This window comes from Corapipo altera, unplaced genomic scaffold (assembly GCF_003945725.1).
Source record: "Corapipo altera isolate COAL_440 unplaced genomic scaffold, ASM394572v1 61458, whole genome shotgun sequence".
Lineage (NCBI taxonomy): Eukaryota > Metazoa > Chordata > Aves > Passeriformes > Pipridae > Corapipo > Corapipo altera.
The window spans coordinates 1,706-12,928 of record NW_020885517.1 but is presented as its reverse complement, the minus strand read 5'-3'; the positions used below and the strand labels follow the sequence as shown (position 1 = coordinate 12,928).

At 50.3% G+C, this 11,223-nt stretch overlaps 1 protein-coding gene across 1 annotated transcript; it reads left to right on the top strand.

Annotated features, from left to right (window-relative positions):
• The first annotated feature begins 8,283 nt into the window (after positions 1–8,283).
• On the top strand, positions 8,284–9,363 carry LOC113940577 (olfactory receptor 14A16-like). Its single transcript, XM_027631733.1, has one exon. The coding sequence runs from the start codon at positions 8,284–8,286 to the stop codon at positions 9,253–9,255; it is 972 nt and encodes a 323-aa protein (XP_027487534.1). The 3' UTR covers positions 9,256–9,363.
• The last annotated feature ends 1,860 nt before the right edge of the window (positions 9,364–11,223 follow it).

Genomic DNA, 11,223 nt, shown 5'->3' with positions numbered 1-11,223 from the left:
GACTACCTTCTGTGCCTCCTTGGCAAAACCAGAGCTACCTTTTCACATGCCTTGTTGGGGCACCTGTAAATAACTCTGATGCAGTGAAACTTGTTTCTAATGTTACACGATTACCTGATGTAGCAACAAAGGCTTGTAATGCTTCTGCGCAGAGCTGCATCGCAAATGTAAACGACTGGCTTGGTAAGCTACCAGTAGGCATTGCACCACAAGAGCTAGATATTTTGGGTACCTTAACTGCTGCTGCTTGCTTTTATTTTGATTATACGGGTGCGACACTGCTGGTTAATAAGTACAGTAAGGGAGATGATGTTTCTGCTACCACAGAAACTCTTTCACAAGACTTGTCCCCAGATATGCCCTTTTACCAGAATGCATCTGTTTGGTGTTTATATACACACAAGCGACCCTCACCTAGTGTAACAGTTGCTCGTCAACTCCCGAAAGGATACTTTTTGATTTGTGGCAATCGGGCATGGCCAGGTATTCCGGTGAAGCCCACTGGGGGATCCTGTACCTTTGGTAAATTAGGCTTGCTTACCCCCACAGAAAAGCTTTTGTTGAATCATTCCCATCTCTACAGTCATGTTTTGACCAAACAGTCACTGGCCCTTGACTCTAAATGTCGGGACACGTTAACTTTGTGGGGTCAGGCATCTACTGTGTCTGCCTCTCTGTTTTTGCCACAAGCTGCCTCAGCAAAAGCGTTTAAGCAAATCAATGCCTTGGCGTGCTGGGGGACCAAACAAGCAAATTTGACCTCAGATACTTTGTATAAGCTTGCCACGGATGTAGATAGAGCACGGCATGCTACACTGCAGAATCGTGCTGCTACTGATTTTTTGCTATTAGCACATGGACATGGTTGCCAGGAATTTGAAGGCATGTGTTGTTTAAATCTCTCAGATCACTCTGAATCCATCTGCAGACAAATTGCCATGCTTCAGGAACAAACAAAGAAGATCACATGGGAAACTGGGTTTTTCGGCCTGGAAGGCCGGTTGTCTAATTGTGGCACTTCGGATTGGTTACTGTCCTTACTCAAGATGGGGATCTTTGTTTTGATAATAGTCATAGTTGTGCTAGTAATGTTACCATGTATTGTGTCGTGTTTGCAAAGGACCCTGCAAAAGACGACACAGGGAATATTTCTTGCACAATTACAGAATAGGGGAATTGATGGAGTTAATAGCGGGTCTATCAGCTCCCAGGATGGAGATATCAACTGGGAAAAGTTTTGAGTGTATCCTTGATGATAAGGAAGTCAGTACACAGCCCTAATGGAGAAAACAAAGGCAGGCTGTAAAGTTGGTAGGCCCAGGATGTGGGAACTGCAATAAGGCCTTGAGCTTTACAAATGTATCACCCATAGATCCTAACCAATAAAAATGCTGTTGCTTGCTTACCTAAAATACGGATACTGCTTGCTGCTAGCAAGGGGTATAAAAAAGCAGATGAGAAAATAAAAGGAAGACATCTTTCCTGCACATAACTGACTCCTTGTATCTTTATTGTCCGTCATGAATCTACACTGACACCCCATCTTCAGCTGGCAAGGTCATCCTGACAGGCTCTGCGATTGACCCATTTGGTGAAACTGTCATGCAGAGGTGTTGGAACTTTATTTGAATTGATTTTTACCTTTTGAGTTTAAAAGGTCTGCAAAAACATGGTAATTCATGTCCTAGCAACAGAAATTCTTTGGAGAGGGAGTTTGGCACCCAAAAAATCACAGAATGGTTTGTCTTGGAAGGGACATAGAAGCTCATGTGGTCCAAGTCCCTGGACATGGAGAGTGACATCTTCACTAATTGAGGCTGCTCAAAGTTCCTGACCTTGGACAAATCCAGGGATGGGACATCCTCTCCTCTTTCAGTTGTTGCCAGTCCCATTGGTAAGTATGTCTTCATTTTATCCAATATAAAGCTCCCCTATTTCAGTTCAAAGCCATTACCCCATGTTCTGCCACTACAGCCCTTGGTAAAATGTATCCCTGTGACTATCTTAGACCATGTTTTCATCAGCAGACACCTTGGAGAGTGCTCAGAGATGTCCCAGGAAGGAGTTTGGAGGTCTCAAACATATGACCACTCTACAGGGGCAAAGGAGTGGTGGGTTCAGTGGTGTGCAGACAGAGGACAGCAGAGAAGAACCCTGGGAGTGCTTGAAGAGTCGCCTCAGAGAGGGTGGATGCTTTTGTCGTAGCAGAAAACAGCACGAGAAAGAAAGAATTAATGGCAAGTGCAGCTGGGGAGGTCCAGGCTGGCATGAGGAGAAAAGAATTTCCATCCAAGGGCAGTTCTGTGATCCAACACATCACCCAGAAGGAGTCTGGATGAGCCCAAGGCTTTGTGTGTACAGGAAGAGCCAGGGAGGACGCAGAGATGTCAGTGCAGGAAGGTGCCAGCCAGGTGGGGCAGCCGGGGGGATGACGACAGCCTGCAGGGAAAGGGGCAGGGCATGGACACCGTAGGACAGCCTGGGCTGGAGAGGAGACAGGGATGGGGAGAAGCTGAAAGGCCCTGACACAGCCACCTTCTGCAGGCCTTTGGCCATGGCTGCTGTCTGTGCCCCTGATGCCAGGAGGAGGGGAGTGCCCCTTGCAGCCCTGGGGCCTCATCGCCTCCTTCTCCCTGGTCAGCAGCCTGGCAGGGGCCACCCCATGGTCCTGCCCTTGGCATTGCACATCCCACATCTCAGTGCCCCAGGAAGAGCCCTGAGGAATGAGGCAGGGACAGGATCTGCCTTCCCAGGGGATGGGGGTCAGGGTTTGGCCCTCTGGATTAAGGAAACAAATCAAGGTTTATTCAGCATCAGAGCCACCTTTGCCTTGCTTGTCCATCCTTGTCATCACTGTCTGCAGATTTCTGCTCTAACTGGGACATGGGGACATGTTCTCAGTTGTGTCCCTCAGTGAGACTCATTAGCACTACGAGAAACTTTAGTGTTTCCATCTCACTTTGACTTCTTGAGAAGTTGTTTGAACTTCCTCTCAGGGACTGAATTTCATGTAAACAACCTCAAACCCCCCCGAGGGTCACTAAATGCCTGGGGCTGTTGCTGTGCTGCTCAGCTGGGCCGGGCTCCTGGCACACAGGGAGTTCCTGGCAAGCAAGAAGAGCTTCAAAGAGACAGCTCTGCTGGTGAGCAGCTCCTCTGCACAGCCCAGCAGGGCTGAGGGCACTGCCAGGCCAGCTCAGGGACACCAGCAGGGCACAGACAGCTTCAAGGTGCTCAGCACTGGCAGGAGGGCTGAGAGCTCCCTGCAGGAGGAATCTTGGCAGGGTTGCACATGGTGAGTCTGTGGCTGCAGGGCAGTGCAGGGGCAGCTCCTGGAGGCATCTCCTAAAGCTGGCCCAGCCCCAGCTGATGGGATGGGTGAGCAGGGGCTGTTTTGGGGCAGTTTGGAAAAGCTGTGAAGCTGGGGGTGCAGGCAGGGGTGCCCAGGGCTGTGGGGCAGAGCAGGGTCCTGCAGCCCAGGGTGCTGTGCTTGGCAGGGACTCTGCTGCCTGCCAGGGGCAGCTCTCAGCCGGCCCGGGGAGCTGCTGCCAGGGCTGGGGCACAAGGGTTGTGGGTAAGGAGTAAACCTGACAGCTGAGGGAGGATCTTTTCCATGTCTCACTGTTGCAGGGTCAGACCTGCTCACAGCTCCAGACCACTACATGATATTGAATGGAGAATCTTTTGAAAATCTAAGAAAAGACAGGGGTTACAGGAAAGGAATTAGTCCTGAGGTGTGTTTCCTGCTTAGGCATTGTAGCAGAGACATTGTTCATAGAATCATAGAATCATAGAATAGATTGGGTTGGAAAAGACCTCCAAGATCATCAAGTCCAACCCCTGATCCAACTCCAATTACTATATCATGGCACTAAGGGCCACATCCAATCTCTTTTTAAATACCTCCTGGGATGGTGAATCTACCACCTCTCTGGGTAGGCCGTTCCAATGCCTGATAACCCTCTCTGTAAAGAATTTCTTCCTAACATCTAACCTAAACCTCCCCTGGCAGAGCTTGAGCCCATGTCCCCTTGTCCTATTGTTGGTTGCCTGGGAGAAGAGACCAACCCCCACCTGGCTATAACCTCCCTTCAGGTAGTTGAAGAGAGTGATGAGGTCGCCTCTAAGCCTTCTCTTCTCCAGACTGAACAACCCCAGCTCCCTCAGCCTCTCCTCATAGGACTTGTGCTCCAGTCCCTTCACCAGCCTCGTTGCTCTTCTCTGGACCCGCTCCAGCACCTCAATATCCTTCCTGAACTGAGGGGCCCAGAGCTGAACACAATACTCAAGGTGTGGCCTCACCAATGCAGAGTACAGGGGAAGGATCACTTCCCTGCTCCTGCTGGCCACACTGTTCTTGATGCAGGCCAGGATGCCACTGGCCTTCTTGGCCACCTGGGCACACTGTTGGCTCATGTTCAGTCTCCTGTCGACCAGCACCCCCAGGTCCCTTTCCACCTGGCTGCTCTCCAGCCACTCTGTGCCCAGCCTGTAGCGCTGCAGGGGGTTGTTGTGGCCAAAGTGCAGGACCCGGCACTTGGCCTTGTTGAACTTCATTCCATTGGAGTCAGCCCATCTCTCCAGTCTATCCAGATCCCTCTGCAGAGCCCTCCTGCCTTCCAGCAGGTCGACACTCGCTCCCAATTTGGTGTCATCAGCAAATTTGCTGATGATGGACTCAATCCCCTCATCTAAATCATCGATAAAGATGTTAAAAAGGACTGGACCCAACACAGACCCCTGGGGAACACCACTGGTGACCGGCCGCCAACTGGATGCAGCTCAATTCACCAGCGCTCTCTGGGCCCGGCCCTCGAGCCAGTTCCTGACCCAGCACAGAGTGCCCCTGTCCAAGCCATGGGCTGCCAGCTTTTCCAGGAGTATGCTATGGGAGACAGTGTCAAAGGCTTTGCTGAAGTCCAGACAGACCACATCCACAGCCTTTCCCTCATCCACCAGGTGGGTCACCTGATCGTAAAAGGAGATCAGGTTGGTCAAACAGGATCTGCCCTTCCTAAACCCATGTTGGCTGGGTCTGATCCCTTGTCCATCCTGTAGCTGCTGTGTGATTTCACACAGGATAATCTGCTCCACAACTCTGCCAGGCACCAAGGTCAGGCTGACAGGCCTGTAGTTACAAGGGTCAGCCTTGCAGCCTTTTTTATGGATTGGGGTGATATTTGCCAACTTCCAGTCATATGGGACCTCCCCAGTGAGCCAGGATTGTTGGAAGATGATGGAGAGCGGCTTGGCAAGCTCTTCTGCCAGCTCCTTCATTACCCTAGGATGGATCCCATCTGGTCCCATAGACTTGTGAGGATCCAGATGACTCAGTAAGTCACTAACTATTTCCTCCTGGAATACAAGGGGGCTATTTGGTTTCCTATCTCTGTCTACCAGCTCCAGAGGCCGGTTGCCTTGAGGGCCACCTGTCCTACTGGTAAAAACTGAGGCAAAGTAGGTGTTAAGTACCTCAGCCTTCTCCTCATCTCTATTAACTATGTTTCCCTCCAAGTCCCTCAAAGAATGGAGGTTTTCTTTGCTCCTCCTTTTGTTATTAATGTATTTATAGAAGGACTTTTTGTTATCCCTAACAGAAGTGGCTAATTTAACTTCAAATTGCGCTTTTGTATCCCTGATTTTCTTTCTGCATTTATCTAGCTGTCTTCCTGAATTCTTCGTAAGTAGCCAGCCCTTTCTTCCACAGTCGGTAAATTCTCTTTTTATCCCTGATTTCCTTCAGAATCAACCTGTTTAACCAAGCTGGTTGTCTTCCCCACCAGCTTGCCTTTCGGCACATTGGTACAGCCTGTTCCTGTGCACTCAAAACTTCCTGCTTGAAGCACATCCATCCCTCCTGGACCCCCTTGTTTTTAAGGGTTGTTTCCCAGGGTATGCTCTGGACTAGACTTCTGAATAGGTCAAAATCTGCCCTCCGGAAGTCCAGCGTAGAGGTTTTATTGTTGTTTCTCCTTGAATCTCTGAGTACTGAAAATTCTATTATTTCATGGTCACTATTTCCCAGGCGGCCTCCAACCACTACATCTCCCGTCAGCCCCTCTCTGTTTGTAAACAGCAGGTCTAGTGGGGCCTTACCCCTGGCAGGTTCATTTACCAGTTGATGGAGGAAATTGTCCTCTATACACTCCAGGAATTTCCTAGACTGCCTCTTCTCTGCAGTATTGAGCTCCCAGCAGATATCCGGCAGGTTAAAGTCACCCACAAGGACAAGGGCTGATGATTTCGAGACATCCGCCAGCTGCTTGTAGAATATTTCATCCCCTTCGTCATCCTGGTTGGGCGGTCTGTAACAGACACCTATGATGATGTCGGCCTTGTTGGTCTTCCCCCTGATTCTGGTCCACAGGCACTCAACCTTATCGTTGCTGATCTCAAGTTCAACAGAGTCAAGAGACTCTCTAACACATGAAGCCACCCCTCCACCTCTCCTACCCTGCCTGTTCTTTCTGAAGAGCGTGTAGCCATCCATGGCAACACTCCAGTCACGCGAGTCATCCCACCACGTTTCTGTGATGGCGACTACATCATAGCTTTCCTGCTGCACAATGGCTTCCAGTTCCTCTTGTTTGTTGCCCATACTGCGTGCATTAGTATACATGCATTTCAGGTGGGCTGTTGATTTAATTCTTAACTCAGGCTTTTCATCATTAGGCTGATCACAGGAGAGCCCGGTTTCAACCCCTTCCCCCTTCAAACCTAGTTTAAAGCTCTCCTGATCAGCCTCGCTAACTTATGGGCTACAGTCCTCTTTTTCTTCCTAGAAAGATGAATCCCATCTGATTTTAAGAAACTAGGTACCATGGAGTTTGCCCCATGGTCAAAGAAACCAAAATTTTGACGGTGGCACCAATCCTTTAGCCATCTGTTGAGGAGTTAGGCTTTTTTACTCCACTCTTTATTTAACTCCTCATCCATCCCAGATAGTACAGGAACTGAGGCAAATATCACCTGTGCTCCCGTCCCCTGAACTGACCGACCCAGTGCTTTGAAGTCTTTTTTAATTATCCTGGCACTTCTTCGATTAATGTCCTCACTGCCAGCCTGGACTACCACCAGTGGATAATAGTCTGAGGGCTGAATAAACTCAGGAAGTCTCTTACTAATATCCCTCACCCTGGCCCCAGGAAGGCAGCATGCTTCTCTCTGGGAGGGGTCTGGGCGACAAATAGGGCCCTCAGTTCCCCTCAGAAGGGAGTCACCGACTACAACTACCCTTCTTTTTTTTTTTATACCTGTGGTTGTAATCCGTGTATTAGACAAGGCTGAACCAGGAGGCTTTCTAGAGAGATCTTCTTGGCTGTCCTCTACCTGACTGTCTGGGTCCAGGGACCCATATCTATTCTTCAAGGGCACCCTGGGGGGTGATGGGGGTCGAGAAAGAGTTCTTTTCTCTATCAGTTCAGGAGGCTGCACTGAAATTCAAACCATTTTACTCTCAGAGATGAATCTTTCAGGCAGTCTCAGAAATGAGCACAGGATCCTGGGCAGTGCTGAGCCTTCCCTTGGGGGTGGGCACTCTCCTGTCCCAGCCCTTGGCTTCTCTGCAGGAGGGCTCCTGTCCTGCTCTGTCCAGCACAGCTGCACCTCTGGGCTGGCACAGGGGACACTTCCCAGAGCTGCCCTTTCAAGCAGCACTGCCCTGTTCTCAGCACAGATCTTGGTGGGGTTTTTAAAGAGGAATCTGTGTGTGAAGTCCTCTTCAAGGTAGCCCAAGGGAAAGAGCAGGGTAGATGGGAAACAGATTGAGAGGCACTGCAGCTCTCCTGGCTCTGCAATAAACAAGGGAGAGCTGAGCCTTTCTGCCTGTCCTGTCTCAGCACTCTTCAGATTTCTAGTCAGAAAAATTTACCCCTAAAAAAAGATACTCCTGCTGCTATGACTGTAACCAAAACACTCAGTCAAAATTCTTTTAAGGATACTCTGTGCCTCTCTCCTGCAGCCCAAATTGCACCAAGACAACAGTACAGGAATTGAACTTTTCCATCAAAGCTGGGTTCCATGTGACATCCCCTGTGATCATGAGAGCTGTCCCAAAGCAGCTCCATGTCTGCACTGCAGCAGAGCAAAGCTGAGTCCTTGGCAGCACATGGCCAGAGCTCCTGCTCCTCACAGGACCCTCAGAGAGCACAAACCAGAGAAAAGAAATGCTTTGACTTGGAGGGGATTTCCCTGAAAACTGCCCTGGCTTTGCTGAGAGGGGGCTGTCTTTACTGTTCTCTGTGCTTTCCTTTTCTGAACAGACTCTGTGCTAAGGAACTGGAAATGTCCAACAGCAGCTCCCTCACCCAGTTCCTCCTCCTGGCATTCTCAGACAGGCGGGAGCTGCAACTCCTGCACTTCTGGCTCTTCCTGGCCATCTCCCTGGCTGCCCTCCTGGCCAACGGCCTCATCCTCAGCGCCGTAGCCTGCGACCACCACCTGCACACCCCCATGGGCTTCTTCCTGCTCAACCTCTCCCTCACAGACCTGGGCTGCATCTGCACCACTGTCCCCAAAGCCATGCACAATTCCCTCCAGAACACCACAACCATCTCTTACATGGGATGTGCTGCACAGGTCTTTCTGCTTGTCTTCTTTCTTGATGCAGAATATTTCCTCCTCACCATCATGTGCTACGACCGCTACGTTGCCATCTGCAAACCCCTGCACTACGGGACCCTCCTGGGCAGCAGAGCTTGTGCCCACATGGCAGCAGCTGCCTGGGCCACTGGCTTTCTCAATGCTCTGCTGCTCACAGCCAATACATTTTCCCTGCCCTTGTGCCAGGGCAATGCCCTGGGCCAGTTCTTCTGTGAAATCCCACACATCCTCAAGCTCTCCTGCTCACACTCAGGCTACCTCAGGGAAATTCTGCTCACTGTGGTTATTGCCTGTTTAATGTTTGGTTGTTTCGTTTTCATTGTTTTCTCCTATGTGCAGATCTTCAGGGCTGTGTTGAGAATCCCCTCTGAGAAGGGACGGCACAAAGCCTTTTCCACGTGCCTCCCTCACCTGGTTGTGGTCTCCCTGTTTATTACCACCTCATTCTTTGTCTACCTGAAGCCCCCTTCCATTTCCTTCCCATCCTTTGATCTGGTGGTGTCAGTTCTATACTCGGTGGTGCCTCCAGCACTGAACCCCCTCATCTACAGCCTCAGGAACCAGGAGATCAAGGATACCATGAGGAAACTGATAACTGGGTGTTTTTCAGAAGCAATAAACTCTCCTTCTTCTGCATGTTATGGACCTCATTAAAGGCCAATCCTGTTATGGACTTAATTGAAGGCCCAGCATATATTCTTTGATTTTTTGCTCCTGATAGGAGTGTTATTTTTGTGAGAATTTGTTCACACCAAAATATCTGTATATTTATAAATATATCTATAAGGATATATATTTATATCTTTATATATATACACCTTTTTCAATTCAGTGTTTGCCCTTCTAGCCTGGCCCACAGGCTGTACAAATTGGCAATTGTACTCGCTGTGTGCTTAAGCCAAATAAAGAACTCTGCTTTGACTTGTTTGCCTCACATCTTTCCTCTCTGACTTCTCTGCAGCTGCAGGGTCAGAGCCTCTGTGCAGAGCTGGGTCAGAAAAGAGTCCCAGCAGAGCAGCACTGCCAGGGAGCAGCAGCCCTTCTCCTGCATGGCCTCCTTTCCCTTCCCTTCCACACTGTCCTGCAGAGCCCTGGGTTGTTGGAGGCCTCAGTGCTCTGGCAGTCGGTGCCAGTCCTGCTGCAGGACTGTCCAGGGACTGCAGGCAGGGACAGCCACGGGCACTGCTGGTACAGAGCTGACCTCTGCAGCAGCACTGCCATCCTGCAGGGGCATCTCCTCAGGCCAGGGCCTCAAAGCTTCCATCTGCTTTCCACTTGGCTCTCCAGGATGTGCCCAACACAACGCCCTGCAGAGGAAAACAGCAGTGACCAGCACAAGGCTGGGAGTGCTCAGGGTGGGGGCACCCAGCAGTGCCCTGGCACAGTCAGCGCCGCTCCCAGCACTGGCCTCTTACCCCAGGCCGTTGGGCTTGTTCTTCCCTCCAAGGAGGGACAGCAAATGACCAGCTCAGGAGTCCATGTTTGCACTGCATGCACAAGACATGCCCATGTGTCACAGCTTGGGGCTGGGGGGTGGAAGGCTTAGACAAAGTTGATGGCAGAAGCCGTCTCGTTGAGCTACGAGGTGCAGAAAGGACCCCCTTGCTTTCCAAATTCCTTCTCAGAGAGGAGCCTGGGGGTGGTTGGATCCAATCTCAGGCTCAGATTTTGGTTTTGATTGAAGGAATTATAGAGGTGTGATTCAATCACTTTGTCCTGAAGGTTTCAGTGAGTGCAAATCAGAAATATTTCTATAAAATGAATTGTTTATTATGACAAATGAACAGAAAATTTATCACACAATTGAACAGACTAAAGACCTTAAAGAGAGTTATTTACTTCAAATTATAAAAGCTAAAAACCTCCTAGTAGTATAGTGTAAGATAGGACAGTGCAGTCTATCAAAGTCATTCTATTAAAGCAATTGGATCAAAGCCAGCAAAAAGAAACAATCCTGAAGCAGAGATTGAGGTAACTCACCCCACAACCACAGGGGGTAGTTCTCTCTCTTTCACTTAACCCTTGGGCAGTGACCATGAAGAGCTGTCCCTGCTTCATGGCAGAAGGAAGTCTGTGGAAGAATCTGACCATTCTCTGACCATTGTTTAGGTATTATCCGAGCAGAGCATCCTGCCAGAAATGGTCCCTTGATTCTATGAGGTTCCAAAAACTCTCAGGGTTCCTTTGGTTCCATGAAGCCTCTCAGTGTCACAACAGATCCTTGGTTCCATGAGGTTCTGGAGTGTCACAATGGCCCTGATGATTTGAGTTTCAACTATGTCCCAAGATTCCATTGGTTCCATGAGGCCCTACAGTGTCACAATGGCTCCTTGATTCCAGGATGTTCCAAAACATACCAGGGTTCCCTTGGCTCCAAGAGGCTCCCCAGGGTCCCACTGGCCCCGTTGATTCCAGGAGGCCCTGCAGTGTCCCAATGACCACTTGGTTCCATGAGCCACAGCGGCTGCCGCCGGCCTCTGTGCCCGGAGCCGCCGCTCCCACGGCGCTGCCGCACTCACCGCCGGGGTTGCCGCTCGCGCAGCCGCCGCTCTGCCCCGGCTGCACCGGGACCCGGCACCGCCTCGGGCCTGCGCTGCTGCCTCAGCGGCCACAGGGACACAG

Bases quoted from the DNA above. Each gene is read 5' to 3' on its own strand.
- LOC113940577 (XM_027631733.1), top strand. From the start codon at position 8,284: ATGTCCAACAGCAGCTCCCTCACCCAGTTCCTCCTCCTGGCATTCTCA.